This window comes from Triturus cristatus, chromosome 6, assembly GCF_964204655.1.
Source record: "Triturus cristatus chromosome 6, aTriCri1.1, whole genome shotgun sequence".
Lineage (NCBI taxonomy): Eukaryota > Metazoa > Chordata > Amphibia > Caudata > Salamandridae > Triturus > Triturus cristatus.
In genome coordinates this window covers 777,541,352-777,560,490 of record NC_140589.1, presented here as the reverse complement: position 1 = coordinate 777,560,490, position 19,139 = coordinate 777,541,352, and the positions used below count along the sequence as shown (strand labels likewise).

Genomic DNA, 19,139 nt, shown 5'->3' with positions numbered 1-19,139 from the left:
CCAAATTAATATCCTTTAGGGCCACACTATTAACCAAATCACACTAAATAGCATCACTCTGGACAATGAACTTTAACACAAATCACTTTTTGACACAACTGTATATTTTCAAGAATACATTTTTAAGAGATTCAGATAACTAACCTTCACCATATCTTCATATTGGAGAAAAAGTATATTATAGTCATCCTTGTGAGTATGCCAGCCTTTGACATGGTCAAACCAAGAGCCGCCGACCACTGTTGAAAAAAAAATGTGGTATTGGAAAAACAAAACAAAGTATTAGCACTGCATAGCATCAGACACACAATCAACAGAGGAGGTTTAGAAAGTAAACAGAGAATATATGTCTCTATTATCTAGTTATATCGAATTCCTGATCACGTATATATTACTTTTTCTTTTGAAAATATGCCTTATATTTCCCCACCTCATTATAAGAGAGCTTGACATTAGATACAATTTCTCTGCCATTTCTTCTATTTAAAACTAAAAATGCTGCCTCAGCTCAGCATGCCCAAATCACAGAAATAAAAAAATGAAGCTGAATAATGACCTGGCCAAACTTTATAGAAAATAGAGGGTTAGCATGAATATTAAAATGTCACTATTTTGATGCCTTTACATTATTTCATGTCCAACTTCTTGGCAGGGTGGACAGCATCCACCATGTGAAAATAATGGTTGGATGCCATTTACCTGCATGCACCCTCGACTTGTGCCATGTAAGCGTCTATTGTTGCAGTATAATGTCCTAAAGTTTCCAACAACTGAATTGGTATGTCAGGTTTATTCGACTTGGAATCCGAGAGATTTAGCTCTGTTTTCCAATGAAAAAAATTGTCTGGAAGCTTTTCCAAGCTTTATGAAGAGTACCTGGTTGCACTAGAACGAGTGGTAAAACATTTTGTCATAGCATTTTCTTTTTGATTGCTTTACTGCTTTCCGAGGTTAAAGAAAAAATTGGTGAGCCGATTATGCTTGTCACCCCTTGCCCTTTAACAAATCAAGGAGCCTACAGGCATTACCGCGCGTTTAGATTTTTTCTCAATTGCTCCGCCTTTGTGGTGCTCATGCTTTATTGTTTAGAGTGCCTAGTTGTAGTCCTGGGGCCACATTACTGTTGTGCCCCAAGGGCGCAACAGGCATTTGCATCTATTTTGGGTGCCCCCTGGACACTTTGGTTTTAAAGAAAAAGCCATAGATGCTTGTGCAGCCCCTTCTGTAATACAGCTAGCGCTGGCGCACATGCAGAACCAGCACTATTGGGAGAGGGCAGTCTCTCATTTGCATGGGGATGTGGTCCCATGCAAATGAGCGAATCAATTTGCCTCTGTGCTCGTTTTGTATTCCCCCTTAGGAGGTGCACTGGAACTGCATCACACAAATTTGGTGCACTGTCAGTCTGCCCCCTGAGGAAAGCCCTCTCAAGGGCTGAAAGAGGGTCCCAAGGACTCCTCGACATTTCCCTGCAGGCGGGTGCAGTCACTCATTGCACCCACATGCATGGGGATCTCTAATCCCTTTTGAAAGTGCAGGCGGGTGTCCACTGCACAGGGAAACACAGAGCAGCTTTTAAACTGCTGTTCCATATTTCTGTTGAATGTACTGCCCTGGGGGCAGCGCGAGTTGGGAGCTGCCCTGACGGCAGCGCATTCTTCCTAATAGGACTCACTTTCCCTGTTTGCACCCGGCACACCTGCTTTAAGGTGCACTGTGGCACAAACCGTAAAATTGAGCCCTCTCTGTAATAAGTTAAAGTAGTCACCACTTTTCAGCTGCTTATTGCCTCCATAAGGCCCTTGTCTAACTTAAGCTAAATTCTTTGCCACCGTATCTAGGGGCCGATTAGGATGGCGGGCGGACTCACGTCCGCCTGCCACCCTAGCGCTGCTCGGACTGGCCGCCAGTCCTCTATTCCCAGCATTGTGGCGGGCGGTGCTCACAGCACTGCCTGCCACAATGCTGTGGCTGCACTGTGTGCATTTGCATGCACAACATGGCAGGCACCGCGTGGTGCCAGCCACGTCGTCCTTGCAAATGCAGGGACCACCCCAACATCCAGGGGGCCCGCAACAGGCCCCCAATTCAGGAATCTGCATGCCTTTCCGTGGCATTGCCGCCACGGAAAGGCTGCTTCCCGCTGGCATCCTAATTTGGCTGGTGGTGTCTAGCAGACACCGCCACCATATGCAACCCTTTTCCGCCCGGTCAACCTGTCGACTGGGCGGAAAAGCGGCGGACGGTCTTTCCGTCCGCCGCGGTCCCCCCGCCGTCATAATATGGCGGAGGGGAAATGGGAGGCGAGCAGGGTATGATGTAGGGCTGATCACCACCGCCATGCGGGTGGTGGCGATCCACCCTACATCATGATAGACCCCTTAGTGTCTCTTTGTAACTCCTTGTCACCTTCACTTGTGCTGTTTCTGTTTTCTTTAATGTTATATCGTTCTTGCTTTTATGTTGTTTCTGTGATTGTGTTCTTATGATGTTAAGCTCCGAAGCACCTCATGCATACAACTTAGCTGCTGGGCAGTGGTGGCTGGTGACATTTGAAAGTGGTGGGTGTAAAAGTTAGTCATGACTTTTATGTAGCGAGGGAAGCAAGCTAGCTTAATGGGCCAACTTGGGTTTGGGGGGTTCTCCGGCATACAGCGGAACAGAGGTAAGTAAATAAATAAATAGATACAGCGCTCGCAATGTACATTCTTTTATTTATTTATTTATTTACTTAACTTCGTTCCGCCGTATGCCGGAGTTTACTATACCCACCCTGCCCCTCCCCCGTCCGCCTCACCGCACTGCAGCACTCCTTTGGCGAGCCGCCACTGATCAGTGCCAGAGCTCTCAATAAAAGCCAATCAGAAACACACATGGTGAGCTAGCTGACATTGTTGAGGAATGCAAAATTAGGTAAAACATGAAATAAAAGAGAAACTAAATTGCGGGTATGAACTACCTTAACATTTTTAACATTCATTGCTCGCAATTCAATCGATATTTTTGGCATTAATATTAAGGCCATGAAGATAGGGCCAGTTTTAATGCCATGCAGCATGTAACTATTTTATTTACTATAAGCACATATTTCTCCCTTTGCGCTTGACTCGGATATTTGGATTAACAGCAAGGGAATGAAAACCCGGCTAGTTTTTTGGATCAATTTTGTGTGGGAACAAATACATCAGCTTCACTTATATAGGGACCAGCGACTTACAACCAGAGTCTGGGGAGTCACAGTGGGGGATGCTACCATGACTAGGGGTCTCCGCACAATATACATAACACAAGATTGGTATTATAATACTTACTATTACAGAGTATAAGGCACCAAATCACATGTGCTTGCATCCAGTCCTACCATGTGATGAATGGGAAAGGTTGTGGGATCTATGCCTGTGAATGCTCGATGTCTGGCCTCACACCAGGGTGAAGACTAAGACGCCCAAAACCGTGATGTTGACAGCGTCTTTGGCTACAGTGGGTACCACCATAGACTACAATGGCGAAGAAGGGCTTTAGAAAGGTAAGCCCTTCGTTGTGCACCACATTGCAGAAAGTTGATTTACTGCCTGACTTCTGTGTCCTGCTTGAAAGCGAGGTGGGGCAGGCAGCCTAGTACATACAGCCCAGAATTAAATACATTGATTTGTTTAGAGATATGATTGTGTAGGAATTTCAGAGGAGTGCAGCCCCAGAGTTCTAATGGAGAAACCTTCCCTGCTGTTGGGTGCAAGCTGGTCTTTGCTGCTTTACCCCTTTGCCTATTTTCCCTTGTTCATGCCTCATTGATGTTTTGATTTCCCGAGTGAGGTGTGATACTCTGCTTTGTACCACGGCATGGGATTGCCAGCCATCTACCCCAATCTTAGGTGTGCTCTCGCATTGGCAAGCAACCCAGCTTGCTGCTTACCCAAACGCTTACAGCCTTCTCCATCCCCAGGACTCACCAGTAACTACCTCTGCTGAACAGGTCCTCAACAGACACTAGGATTCAGCGGTGACCTAGCAACATGGTAGATGAGGGGTAAAAGCTGTTGTCAGGACAGATACCAAGCAGGCCTCAGATGCAGCAGGATCACCCCAACTGCCTCTGCGGTGTTCTGCGGATTTGTAGCCATTGCTCTGCTCCTCTGGCACCAAATTGCTTGGTGAGGCGTGGACCATCGCTGATGGCACATAAGAGTATTGTGCATCGTGCATTGTGCATCAAGTACTGGGTAGGAAACAGTAAAATCATTTGTGAATTCAGCCTAATGTACTGTATGTATCTGTTATTAAACATCACCAGAATCTGTGAATTGCTGGTCCTAGCGGAACCTTGAAGATTGTTTCAGTGAGGTGTCCAAAGACTTGAAGCAGGACTCGGCTTCTTCTTGTTCTCCCCAAGGTTCCACTCTTCTTGTGACCACAGCCCATACACAGACGCCCCTCGTCCTGTTCCCAACATCAATGCTGTATTGCCGAATAGAGGAACAAACAATCAAGCTGCTAGAAATATGATAAAGCAGAATAGCACACTGATGAATAAGTCACTGAACGCAGCCTCAACAAAGTATCTCTACTCAAGAAGGATGGATGAGGTAAGAGTTTGTGCAGGAAGATGATTCCAGGATGAGTGACAGGGATTGCTGTGATCCAGTTTGATTTTATGAATGTATGCCTAAATGCATGCAGTTTCTGAAGCTTCCAGAGAAAGTTGGTCCTCACATTGCCTATAGAGAAACAAATGACTGTGGAAATGCCTTTGTGAGTTTGGCCACGCCAAGCCATAGCATGGGTGATTGACAAGAAGAAAGATCTCCATTTGAAGGGACACTGAAGAGGAGCATAGCCCCCTCGAAGACCCATTAGGTCACAATGCCTAGATGGTGTTTCATTGGACCTGGTCCAAGGCACCAGTGGTTCAAGTCCTCTGGGCCATCCTAAGTTTGTTCAAGGTACAGAAAATGAGTATGAGTTGGCTGAACCAGGGCCAACTGATTCCTGTGTAGGCAAAACCTGGATGATGAGCTACCAGTAAGCATTGCAGGGCTATCATGTTGGGTGCCCGCATACATTTCTCATTCTTACTTTCCATTGACCAAAATATGCAAAATGAGTTTTTCCATATAAAGTCCATGTAAAAATATGATTTTAGAACTTTCATAAATGGTTAAGGCTTCAGATATTCACTTGTCTGGTATGATTAAGAGTGGACTATGGCAATGGTATATATCATCGCAATAATACCTATATCACTGAAATATTGCAGTGCCTGAAAAGTGTCAGAAAGAGTAATCACAAGAATTCAACAGAAATACACATTATCACGTTCAGCTTGCATGACTTGTTAATGAGAAACATACTAATCTTAACTCCTTGTCCAGACTCCATCTAAGAGGCCGACTATGATCTTCTTAGGAAACTCTTCTGACCAAATGAGTTTCAGAATAATTTCCGAACGAATTGAATTCTGCGAGTCCAACCGACCGATGATGATGCTTCCCAACAGTCTGTGTTCCGAACGACAACACAGGCTCCCATTGACAAAAGGGGTTGTTAGGGAAAACCTTGCACCATGTGGTGGTCACCTCATCGTGCCTGCCACAATGTGCATGCATGGGAAGAGGGGACCAATGGGTACCCTCACGGGCCCGATTCGGAAGGCCTCGGGTGAAGGGGTGCCTGCTATGGGCCCCCAAAGTCAGATTCTGACAGGCGATCCGTCTCAGAACAACCGATTAGGAAAAGCTGTCCGAATCTGACATCCTAATCGCTTGCTGGAAACGCGCAGACTACTACGATTTGGCTCCGACCGACTCGGTTACTCCCAATACCTTTCAGAGCCGAGTCGGACAGTCCAAACGCTTTCCAGCCATCGTAATCGCTCTTTGGGAAAAGTGTTCGAGTCGGTCAGAAAGACGGGTTTCGAATCGGATTTGAATGAATCGAATGTCGTTCGGAGCCTTTCTGGACGGCATCAAAATCAACCCCAAAGTGTCCATAACATGAGGACTCACTTTGTTTTTAAAAAAATCTAAATTTACACACCCAACCTCATAGTCTAATCTGGCGTCACAAGACAGCATAAGATATCTATTGTAGGTAAATAAGGGGCTGGCATTTTTCCTACCTGACTGCACTCCTCTGGAAATATCTTTCCCAGGAACTGCAAGCCATTGGCAATTTCTTGCACTTTGTAAAAAAGTTGATCTTTATTTTCTAATATCAATAACAATAGAGCAGACTATACATGTATGTCTTCTTTGGTAACCACTAGCTCAGCAAGCTTGTGGCAACAGATCATTTTGGTGAGTCTTGCACTGTACATGCACTAACAGCATCCAAAAGACATCACCGAACAAAAGAGAGTAGGGCAAGGCATTCCTGGGTAGCAACATGAAGCAAGCATTCCCTATATCCAAGTGAAACACGTTGGCCCTGATTACAAGTTGTGCGGTTAAATCTATCATGTACGTAAATCTCTTTACGCACTGGTCAGAATTACGAGTTTGGTTTTATTTATTGCATCTAATAGTTATTGGATGTATTAAATAACCCATCATTATTTCATTTTGGTAGGTCAAAACTGTTGAAATTGAACAGAGGAAATGAGTATGGTATTTACTGTATCATGCAGATTTTTGCGTTAAACACCAAAATCTGCATATTATTTCCCAATAACTTGTGATAGGTGCTATTTATGCACCCGATAAATAGATTAACCCCACTGTATCATTGTTTACCAGGTGCGATAAATAGCACCTTTACTTGTAATCAGGCCAATACAATACAGTGGACTAGATGATGGATTATCCTTGTTAATTATTTTTCAGAAGACCCGAGCAAAGTCACTGGAAGTCATAATAACTTCAGCCACAACACAACTGATGACTGGCCGTCCCTTTCTATCAAAACCCCCAACTTCAAAAAACAATTCTGGTCATCAATGATTTCCTTTTGTCTTCAGTCCTTGTTGGTTTATTTTTATTGATCTATTTTATTTGCTACATCTGCGTGTGGTCCATATTTAGGTGATTGTATTTCCTTCTTTATTTGTACTTGTTTTCCAGCAATAGCGAAGCAAGTTGACACTGATTCACAGGTCTGGCACCACTACACCAGGTTGTACAATATTTAGGCATGGAAACACCTCTGGCATTGATCCAGAAGCCAGATTTGTGGTGGTGGAATGACTATTGGACAGGGAGATCCTGGCAATGCTGGGGATTATGCCCAATATATAAATCAGATCATGATACTGTTCACACTGTTGCTGGCTGTACTTCATGATAAGCAGGCCCCCCGTTTCTGCACGGAGTGATTTCACTGATCCATACCGTTCTAGCCTGCCCCTGCCCAATACTGCAGGAGATAAATTAACATAACATTTTCAGAAATTAGTAGAATGTAGGTGACTCAATGAGATGTGGAGACTTAAGCAACCCCAGTCCAGGGAACATGCATTCTATTCTCCAATGCACCAAAGATATTTTAGAATTCACTTGATACTATGCAATGAAGAAATGTAGCTGAAAGTAACTGTAGCAGCATATTTGGAGCGCACTCTATTCAACCACAAGCTGCTTAAAATTGGCATATCCTGGGTAAGGGTTAGAACTTGTGTGCAAACATGGAATTTGTGGACCGAGGTATTACTTGACACCCCATTCAAGGAAAAGGGTAGCATAGTGTAGGAAATTTCCCTTTTCTGCAAAGTCACCCCCTATTTTTGGCCTTTTACAGGACCTTGTATTGTTTCTGGTGTTAGAACTTTGCTCACTTTAACTCTGCTAACCGTTGGTGAAGTGCATGTGCTATCAATTTCAAAATGAAGAAATTTGTATACTCCTAATTGGTATATTTAACTTTCATATAAGTCCCTAATATATGGTACAAAATGCACCCAAGGACTGTAAGCAAAATGTCACTAGTGAACTGCAGCACCTATTGCACCATCCATTACAGTGAAAGTATAAGACACAGCTTCAGGCCTACCATTGTAACCAGACTGTGGCAGTTTAAACACTACAGTTGGCATGCCAAAAAAAACTTTTTGACAGGTCAACAACTTTCCCTTTAAATATCAATAAGTCACCTTTACGTAGGCCTTGTAGTCTCCAAGGCAGGGTGCATAGTATTTAAAAGTAGGACACTTAAAAATGTAATGCTAACATGTCCTTTTAATGACTTGACCCCAAATGCTATTTTTCAGTGTGGTAGGCCTAACTGTCCTATATAGAAAACCAGAGTAAATATTAAAAATCATAATACTGTGCATCAGGATTGGGACTAGTTAGAAAATTAATTAAACAAATATTTTTCATAGTTAGTAAAAATCCAATTCAATAGTCAAGTTGCATTTCTAATAAATGATATAGAAAAGTAACTTTTAGAAACATACCTTTTTCTTGCCTGAAGTTCCTGGTGGCCAATTTGCTTTTTATCTCAAATGTTTCCCAGCTAGGGATTAGCATTTGAAAAAGGTGTGATGATGCCACTACCTAATTTCTACTTTTCTGGCATTCAAGTTGCAGCATTTTACTTTCATGTGCTGGCACTCTTCACATGCTATACCTTCTTAATATTATTGATGGCTTTCACTAAAAATTGAATAAAATAAGACAGCTCACTTGCATTGCGTGAGTCCAGAATAGTGCAAAAGAAACAATTATTGGTCGGAATGCTGAACAATGCCAGAATAGTGACACATGTGTACTCCATAGAATCCACTAAATGTGTTTAGACCGTAATTTGTCTTTAAATGCAGGAGTAGCCAGTCAACCACCATTGTCCCCCCTATTTGCATTACTATCTCAAAGTATTCAATCATTTCTATTATGCAGCCTTTAACCTACATAGGTGACTACCAGGTCCATGGATAAGAGCAATAAATTGCCTTGTTGGTAGGAAAATGCTTTTATTGCATTGTACTGCTAAATTAGACATTGAAGCGTGTATAAGGTGGAGTTCTAAAATGTGGGTGCCTACTATATTAGGGAGTGAATCAGGAAGCCAGGATTTCTCTTAAGCAATCTCAACTGCTTCCAGGCTTCAAAAGATTCATCTAAAGGGTGTTGCCTGGGCCTTAGACTATTTGCAACCATTCCTTGCATCAGCTTTGGTGTGTTTGATGTAACACCTTAAGTGGCCAAGGGTATGACCAGATTTAGGCCTCTTGGTCATTGTGCCACATAATCCAGGTTTTTCCCCTCTGACGGGGTCTGCTAGGTTTGAAAACCCCGTTACAGTTCCCATTAGATGCAGGGTTAGTACTGACTTGCATACAGTGAGCTTCTCTCTTGACTGAGTTAATAACAACGGATTTAAATATTACCAAGATCAACTACCAGTGTTTTAGACTTTTTGCAAGCATTTGGCTAATTACCTATATTTGTCTCATCCTTTAATGCAAGCACTACCCTGCCTGCGTTGCTTTGTGGGAGCACTGCTTTGTGGCAGACTTTTAACAAACTTATTTTTATTATAAACCTGGGTGTTTATGACTGCAGGTGTTCTACCATACACCCTCTGCTAGGAAATCTGCAGTCAATGATGTGAATGTCCACTGTAGATAAGGAAGACTGCCCATATGATAACAATTGTTTTTGAGAGGAAATGCATACTTTTCATCCCCAACAAAGTGCAGGACATATATTCGCCCAATCTGTGTTACACTAGAAAGGAAATGGGGTTACATGTTGTGTAGATCTTTTTCTGGCCTTGGAAATGAATGCCCTTTGCCTATATTTGCCTACATTTTTATATTTTGTTGCACATTCACCACAACACACTATCAGATAATATTTTCCTATAATCTTGTTTTTATTATAAGGCATTTTCTTTTAGCAATAATTTTAGACCAGTAGCAATCAATTTTAAAGGTTGGAAAATGTTGACTAGAAACAGCATTGGTGAGTTTATATTTTTGGTTCATGGGAAAGGGTAAAATGTGCTATAGCTGCTGGGTGCATATAAAATGTATAACTTGTACAAGTGTGTTACCTTGTAAGCCGTCGAAAGGTATGACTACATAGTCTACATATTGAATCTGAAACATATGTAGGCTTATTATGGTCAGAAGAGTGACCACCAATGACATCAGCACAGATTTGTTATCAGCAACAATACTACACTTTTGCACCTTTGTCCTCTTTCCTCACTGGTATATGTGAAGATGGGATATATTAGAAGATGTCAGAAAAGATGTTCACGATATCTTTATAGGTATGCAGTACAGAAGGTCTTGGCAGCGATCAGGGTAGTGCATGTGATCAGTAGAAAATAATAATACACAAGGCAGCAGCATCTTAGAAGCAAAAATATCATTGTTGACAATCTACATGGTGACAGTTTACGAAGGGAGAAAATGCTGGGTATCAGTTGTTTCACCATGCTGTACATTGCCATGTAAGTACATTGATGCAGAATTATTAGAATAAAACATGAATATTGTCTTAATCAAACCTCAGGAGCTCTTATATTTTTCTAGGGCTGCCCATTGTTGAATGCCACCATGAGGTCTGAAAATGCTACACATAGCTGTTCTACCCTTAATTCATGGAGAAGAAATAATAATGCAAAATAAATGAAAACCATGCTCAACCACTCCTGACATTCAGTTATTTCATTTTTGGACAAAAACACTTGGAACCTGGAAGCCAAAATTAGTTCAAAGATTTTCTCAATCCCACCTAAAAGGAAGCTGGGTGGTAAGTCTCCTTTCCATTGAGCAAATGCCAATTCTCTCCCTGAATCCCTTACCAAATGCAAAACAGAATCCATAGTCAATCAAACAGGCATATATCCTCAACAGTACAAACAAATCTTGAGTAGGAAACTATCAAGTTCTAGTTGTAATATCTCCCCATTCAGGATCACATGCCATAAAACACATGGAAGGCCCTTAATTATGCTGGACTAAAGCAAGCATGTTCCATTTGCAAAAAGTAGGATGTTAGTGTGGTCTGTATACTTTTTGACACTAATTTTCTAAGTTTGGTGTGAGTTTGGTGCCATCTTGTGCCAGAGTCTGTGGAACTGGAGGGCTATCGCAGGAACTGTCTTCGACTTCCAGTTGATTACAAATAGCATTTTTACAGCACACAACATCTGCTTCAACAGTTCCCTTTGGCCTATAAACAGGTAATTCTGTTGAGGTGGTATAATCCTCAATAGCAAAAGGCCTAGTGATCAGATGCCCCACTGATAATGTGGGTATGCGCACATGTCTTTAAGATTAGTAGGAAAAAACCCACATACGTATCACGTCTCTCACACCTGCCCACGATTGATGCATTGGGGCATACTTACAAGAAAATGGAGAAGCATGGCGTTAAGCAAACATTGCTAATTTCACGCACCGCCATTCTGAAAACACAGGGACGCGCCGTATCCACAGAATGCAGAGCACCCCAGCTTTTCCCCTAGCACTGGCGCTAAATCTAGCTACCTAACGCCAATACAGGCAACCTTGCACCAAAGTGCAAGGGTGTTTGCATGGGGAGAATGATTGTTTATGATTGTTTATGTGCAGGAAGGCATCCCAGAATGGCGAATTGTAACTTCTATGTGTGCTGCATTGAGCATAGCTGTTGCAAATCGTCATTTTTAAAATGATTGTTTTAATCATTCATGGCAATTTGATGTTTCTATGTGTGCTGCATAATTCAGCTCACATAGAAACAGAAAAAACTATGAGAAATTCTTAATTTCTTCACCTTTCGCCATGTTAAGAACAGGTTATCCCTGGTCTTAATTTTGGCACTGCCTCCTATTTATGCCACCCTTGAAAATAGGGGGCAGCATCAAAATCAATTGGTGTTGCGGCGGAATGCCCACTGCAACACCCCTTGCATGCCCCTTTCATGCTAAGGGGCCCATAACGATGTCGGGTGGAAAGCTTCTGCCCAACAGTCAGAATCTTCCAGACTGTGTCGGAGCCCTTCTGACCGACTCGGTCGGTTTACAGTCCAATCACACAATTATGATGTTCGCGGTCGGAACGTGAACCAGCAGGTCATACCGACTCGGTTCCAACCGACTCGCGGAGTATTCTTGTTGGTTGGAACAGCACCGTAACCCCCTACAGACGGCGTTTCTGCCGTCTGGATTATGATGTTGCTTTCCAACAGCCTTTCCGCACCTGCCTTTCCGACATGGAAAGGCTGTCGGAACGCGGCCTACGGTTGATGGCTGAGGGTATACCTAAGAAACCCACCTGTAAAACCCTGCACTGTGTGGCAGGCACCATGGGGTGCCTGCGACAGGGTGCAGGGTTTTACACAAACACATCCCAATTCCCCATAGGAGCTTGTGTTATGATCGGTTCTCGGACGTAACATGAGCTCCAATAGGAAACAATGGGAATCCGACCGAACAGTGTTCGGTCGCATTGTAATCTGGTGGTTGGAACCACTGGACGCAAGTCGGTCGGTCCCGAATCCGAGACAGTGTCGGTCGGAGGCTTTCCGACCAACATCCTAATGAGCCCTTCAGTGTAGCATGAAAAGGGGCATTATGTACAAGGCGGTGTTAAGTCATGTTAAGTGGCTTAATGCCACCTTGTAAATAAGGCAACTGGTTTATCGCCACAGAAACATCATAAAAAGTGACGTTCCTGTGGCGATAGTTTTATAAGCGGCTTCCCGGTAAGGTAAGCTTCTAAATGTCTGTGGGATAGAGTCCCACTGTTTGGCCTATCCTTTCTCAACTAGCTAGTCAGCCAGTTCTGCCCACTTACCTTTTCTGGTAGACCCATGTATGTACTTGCTGACTACCCTGGAGAGTTCTAGATATATATTAGATATTAGACCCATAGAACCCTTATACTTCCCAATAAATGCTCAGACTGGGTTTTTTGCATTGAGTTTGCTTCTCCTTTAGGTGGGTGGAGTCCCCAAAGCTGCAATTGTAAGTACTGCAGCTTGTTGTGCTTTTAATCTCTAAAGACTGCCCTGCTGTGCTCAAAGTACTTGGGTCACCACTCTTGAGAAAAATCAGACAACAACCTGATTTCCTTCATCCTCCGATTTCTGAAGGTGTTGCTTATCAATGCTGGTAAGAACTCAGGATTATTGTGTACGACAGTATAAGGCAATGAGAAGGATGTAAAATGTCCCCTAACCGCTAAACTATCCCACACCTCCACCACCTTCTTCTCTGGAGTTGACAATTAAGCCTTACATAATATTAGACTCTAGCCAGCACATGCCAGGTCCCCGTGCGGTCTACCTACCACTGCCCTCTACACTAACAGCTACTTATTATCTGTCTCCTGAAAACATGCCACCTGATAGTACTGTCTTTAACCTGGCTGGGAAAACCTAGCCGCTTAATTCCCTAGGGGCCATTAGTATTCATTAGTTCATGTTCGCTTAACCACCTGTCCACACAATTTGATTAACTGTGCAGTGTTGCAAAGATTTGCACATTTTGCGAACTTCACAGTGCGTGCAAAGCTTTAAAAGGGACAATTGGTGGAAATAGCAACACAATTGCACTTTGTGTAAGAAAGTATTACAAAAATCAATTGTTTGCCTGATAATATTCCCAGAAGAATGTCTGGCAGGAACCTTCACCCACGTGCAAAGTTGTAGGATTTGACAAAATTCACAAATTTAACAAAGTGCCAAAGTGTATTACCCACTACCCAATAAATAGTAGAGAAACACCACTAATTATGTTATGTTATGTTAGCAAGGGCTTATAAAGCGCACAGCTACTCCGCAGAGTATCCCGGCGCTGAGACAAAAGAGATACAGAGGCCAAAAGGGAGAAAGGGGGGACATCAAACCCAGGGTGCGGGGTCATTATCCCGCTTGTTGGAACGACCAGGTTTTTAGTTGTTTCCTGAAAACCAGTATATTTGTGGCCTGCCTAAGTGGGAGTGGGAGCTTGTTCCAGAAACTAGCCACTAACACCTGAAATGAACGACCGCCGCAGCGCGCTTAACATCTAGGAATAATCATTAGGTGTTGGTGTGCCGACCTAAGGGATCTACCAGGTACATAGTATGAGTCTCTTCTATGGATGTAACACGCCCCTGTGCCATGCAGAGCTTTGAAAGCCAGGACCAGAGCTTTGAAGAGTATTCTGCATCGGACAGGCAGCCAGTGCAGATTCTTCAGATGATGGGTAATCCGGTCTCTAGGGCCGAGACTCAGTACAAGATTTTAGGTCGAAGCAACGAAACCCTAATTCCAACATGGGCATCTCTGCCTGTCACACCACGTGAAGATAAACAACATTATGTCCCTATGGTACAACTGAATAGTTAACAATCAAATAAGGAGCAAAAGACGGAAAGTAGCCAGGTTGCCCTCCACTCACGTACTTCACAAAATAACAAAACCTTGTTACAGAGAACACATTGTGATATTAGAAAAAGTTCTACCATACGGGTATTATCTATTACTTCTAGGTAAGGCTCTGCTTACTTATCTAGTCATGCCCATCTATAAGTGTTCCTCATTGTTAAAAAATCATAAACCACCCATAATCGGTCACACACCCATCAACCAATGATGTCAATGAAAAATTGTGAAATTAGTCAGATAGTGTCTCACATAAGCATCCTCCATGGAGCTATTGGTTGGTACTCACCAGTTTGCTCGTTCTGTCATCATCATCACCTTCTTGACAAAAACAAAAGTGTGACCTAACTCCTAGACTAATGTCAATAGGTGAAAAGTAAAGTGTGAACAATGGTGTTAATAATCAACCGTCTAAGCCCGTAATGTGAAAAGATATGATAGAATTTTTTCTAATATCGCAATGTGTTCTCTATAACCAGGTTTTGTTATTGTGTGAAGTACAACAGAACAGTTGGCAATATGTTTTGAATACATACATATGTGGCTTAGTGTGTGTAGAAAGGTGGGTTATTAGTAGGTGCAGGTAGGTACCTACAGCTCGTAATAATACCACAATCAATAATAAGGTCCAGTCCAGTCTGAAAAAATGTATTGTTCCTCAACCCCAGTAGCTTTTTTTTCAATTTAAAATGTCTTTTTATTAATTTAAGTAACATAGAGGGTACAGTTGTAGTAGCAATGCATTATGATTAATCATGTTCATATTCAGAGACATTAACCCCTGGTAGCTTGGCAACAAGCAGTCAATCTTAATTTAGGAGACAGGTATGTGTAAAACATTTAATGTCACCAAAACAGTAAATAAGTAAAATACACAAAACAATAAAATTCCAGTACCAATTTATAAGAATAGGGAACATGTTTATCCTTATAATGTCACCAAAATGACCAAAATCCAATGTAGGGAACAGGCGGTATTAATTTTAAAAATTTAAAAAAGGAAAATGTTGCTTTTTCTAGTGCCAAAAAAAACCCAAAAGGGCTATCCACGGCTATCTGGTTGTGCTCGACCGGGACAAAGTCAAAGTTTCAGGTCAAACGTGATGGAGCATGGGTCGGATATGATGAGCAGATGGGCCCTGTCAAGTTTTTACCTTCTGACTTTTTTGGATTTTTTTTCTCTCAATGTCGAGTGATAGGTCCTTCAGATCTGAATTTCGAATCAACGACAACAGCCTGCTGCAGTGTGATACCTCAGTGAGCCCTGGACATCTTTCTCTTTGTCGTCAATGGCGAGGAGCTCTGGATCTCTCAATGACACATACCTCTGCGGTCAGGCCGAGACACGTTTTGATGTTGCCAGCTGGACTCGTCATCGATGCCGATTTACCTCTGGAGCTTTTTCGCAAAACTTGGTAAAAAGACCCCAAACTTTCAGAAGTTATTCTCTGAGGGTTCCTTGCTGCAAGAAAGGGTTCCACAACACCAGCCAAGTGTTCAGTAGCGCTGGTTTGCCTCTTAGGGTCTGGGACTCTTACTTAGACAATTGACTTTATCAGTCCTGGAAAATCCAGATGAAGCTGGCAAGCTGAAGTTGTCCTTATAGTGGATGTTGCAGGTGGCTTCTTCCAGCACTTTTCTAACTGACTGCTCAGGGAGTCCACTCCTTATCATCAAAGGCAGGCAAATTCCTTCTTGTGTGGAGCTTTTAGAGTGCATTAGGTGCAGTCCTTCTGAGTGCAGTCCTTCGCTGTGCATTCTAAGGGTCCGGCAGTACAGTCCTTCTTCTCCAGATGTTTCAGGCAGGGATCGTAGGGGCTCCTGCAGATCTCCTATATTTATTTATAGTTCTGGGCTGGCAAGAGGCGAAGCACCCCAGTCAATGGGGTTCACTTTGTCACCCTCTGCCATGACAAATTCCTGAGAAGTGTGGCATATTTTTGTCCCGGAATGCACATTTTCCCCAAAAAACAAAATGAAGAAATTCTCTCCTTGAAGTCAAGGTCTGGCTAACTCAACCCACATTTCTCTACACTTCCCTTCTAGTCCCTCTCCTGATCTAATTAGGGGGGATGGTCTGGCTCCTGTGACATATGTTCTTCTTCCTTTGAAGACCAGTTTATCTCTCCCAACCCCTTTCTGAACCTGACTTCTCCAGGAAGCAAATCTCCTCCCAACAAATAGCTTTATTGTTTCATGGCAGGCCTTTTCATACCAATTGAGGGAGCAGCTTGACTCAGTCTGTCAAAGGCCAATCAAAAGAGGCTGCTACATGGTTGTTTCTGGTAACTTCAGGATAGTAAGTTCTAAAACTACTTTCCTACAGCAGTTATAAAAGATCTAACCTTGGCAAGCTGTTGGATTTATTGTAATACATATTTTGATACTTTGAATCATGTTGCTAGTTTACTCCAATCAAATGTTAGACTTCAGTAAAGTTTAATAAAGCCTTTTCATGGTCGCCTATGGAGCTAGAAGCACTACACTCGGGAAAAACATCTTGAGCTGTTTTTGACTACCAGGGCATATAAAACATATTTTATAATGTCCCTGCTTTTTATAACAATACACCCTAATCATCGGGGCACCTAGGGTAGAACTTATGGGTGCCTTATATGTAATAGAAAGCAGGCCAGGGTGTAGTTTGCAGAGTTTTGCTATCTGGAACGCAAAGAGACAAAAAACCTCTGTGGAGTTCTGCATGTGGCAGAGTGCAGTGCGAACTGCCGTTCGCGCTGGTCTTCCTGCCGCTCGGGTACAAATTCTACGCGAGTGGTAGCTTGTACTCCCGAACTTACCGTTCACGAGCGGGTAAAAAAACGCTGCGGCACTACGTGAAGCAGAGTGCAGAAAACTCCGCAAACTCCACGAATTTTTTAGTTCGTAGTTTTAGACTTTGGAAGAACTTTTTATTTCAAAGTAAAATTCGGACACAGTTTTGTTTTAAACCAGCCTGCAAGACACAGATGGCTTTAAAATGACACCAGAAACCACAGTGCATAACGGCCACTGGGGGCCACTAAACCTGCATGCCCTACCATAGGGTGTTACAAGAAAGTTGTCTTAGCCAAATATAATTACACTAATTACCTATTAGCTTTAAGGACAGAGCACTGACCATGGGTCTAGTTAGTGGAACCCAGGGCACCTTTAGTCCTTCAGCACAGCAGGTCTTCTTCCCGGTAGAGTTTTTACAGGTCCAGAACTGTACTGAATTGTTGGTTTCAGAGGTCCAATACTTATACCCAGTTGGGCCTTTGAAGTGGGGAAGACTTCACAGAAAGCTTTGAAGTGCACAGAGGTCCTCCCTTCCTGCCCTGGCCCAGACTCACTACAAGGTGGTATGCAGCCCTTTGGGTGTGGACAGGACACAGCCAATTCAGGTGTAAGTGGGAGGCTGTGTTCAGCTCCTGCCTCTCATCCTCCCAGGACGACCTAACAAGTCAAACCTAAATTCCCTTCATGTGTGGCTGCCTAGAGGGAATGCACAAAGTGAACTGTCACTCAGCCCAGCCAGTGATCAGAGAACGGTAGCAGACACCAAAGAGTTAAGAACAGGAAAATTTCCATCTTTCTATCAGTGGCATTTTCAGAAGGGTAACCACAAATCTACTTTCACAGTTAAAGAGAATTTGTGATTCCATTTCCAGTGATAATAGACATGACTTTTCTACTTTCTCTCAATTAGGAATTACAGCTAATTTAGTGTTAACCTATGAGGGGGTGGCATCTCAGAAGTGGAAAATGAGTTTGTCGTAAAAGTACATGCCCTTCCCTTTAGTGACAAAGCACCCTGCCCTTAGGACTACCTAGGGCCTGCCTTAGGGGTGACTTTTGTGTAATGAAAGAGGAGTTTGAGGCTTGGCAAGAGCTTTTTAAATGGCAAGTCGAAGTGGCAGTGTAAACTGCACACACAGGCAGTGGCAAGCAGGAGGCATGTTTAAAGTGCTACTTGTGTGGGTGTCACAATCTGTGCTGCAGACCCACTAGTAACATTTAATTTACAGGCCCTGGGCACATGTAGTGCACTGTACTAGGGAATTACATGTGAATTACATGTGCAAATTGTGGATACATCAATACCCCCATGTTTTAGGGGAGAAGCACATACACTTTAGCACTGATTGGCAGTGGTATAGTGCTACCAGTCCAAAGGCCAACAAAAAGAATCAGCAAAAAGAGGAGGAAAGCAGACGAAATGTCTGGGGTATTACCACCCTAAAAATACTAGGTCTAACATGTGTGTCCCCAGCTGAAAGTGGGGAGAGCTACCTAATTTCCTCGGAGTTCTCATCACTATGGCGGAAGAACCTGGAAAGACCATTAGCATTGGCGTGGTAAACCCCAGGTCTATGTCACACAGTAAGCCCATATCCTGTAGGGAGTTGGACCACCTCAACAATTTCGGATTCTCACACTCATTTGCATTAGCCACCTGAGGGTTTGTGGTCTGTCTGAACCAGAAGAGAGTCCCAAACAGGTATGGGCTCAACTTCCTCAAAGCACAGACCACAGCAAGGGCTTCCTTTTCAATATACACCTTTTTTCCCTGGGAAGTACCCTCCTGGAAATAAAGGCTACTGGTTGGTCTAGGACTTCCTCATTTAGCTGTCATAAAGTGCCCCTATGCCATGTTCTCAGGCATCTGTTTGAACAATGAATTCATTGAAGAAGTCAGGGGCCTTGATCTCGTGCTGTACACATGGCCAGCTTCAGGGAGTCAAATGATTTTTGGCATGCCACGGTCCAAATCACATTTCTGGGCTGCTTCTTTGAAGTCAGCTCTGTCAAGGGGGAAACAATGGTGCCATATCCCTTGACAAACCTCCTATAGTACCCAGT

The 19,139-nt window shown here is 43.1% G+C and overlaps 1 protein-coding gene across 1 annotated transcript in view; it reads right to left on the bottom strand.

Annotated features, from left to right (window-relative positions):
* LOC146817859 (amine sulfotransferase-like) overlaps positions 1 to 19,139 on the bottom strand; it is a 363,774-nt gene that overhangs the window by 77,063 nt on the left and 267,572 nt on the right. The window contains exon 5 of the mRNA XM_085611341.1: positions 145 to 239. Within this exon, the coding sequence (XP_085467467.1) occupies positions 145 to 239 (95 nt within the window). The remainder of the gene's footprint in view (positions 1 to 144; positions 240 to 19,139) is intronic.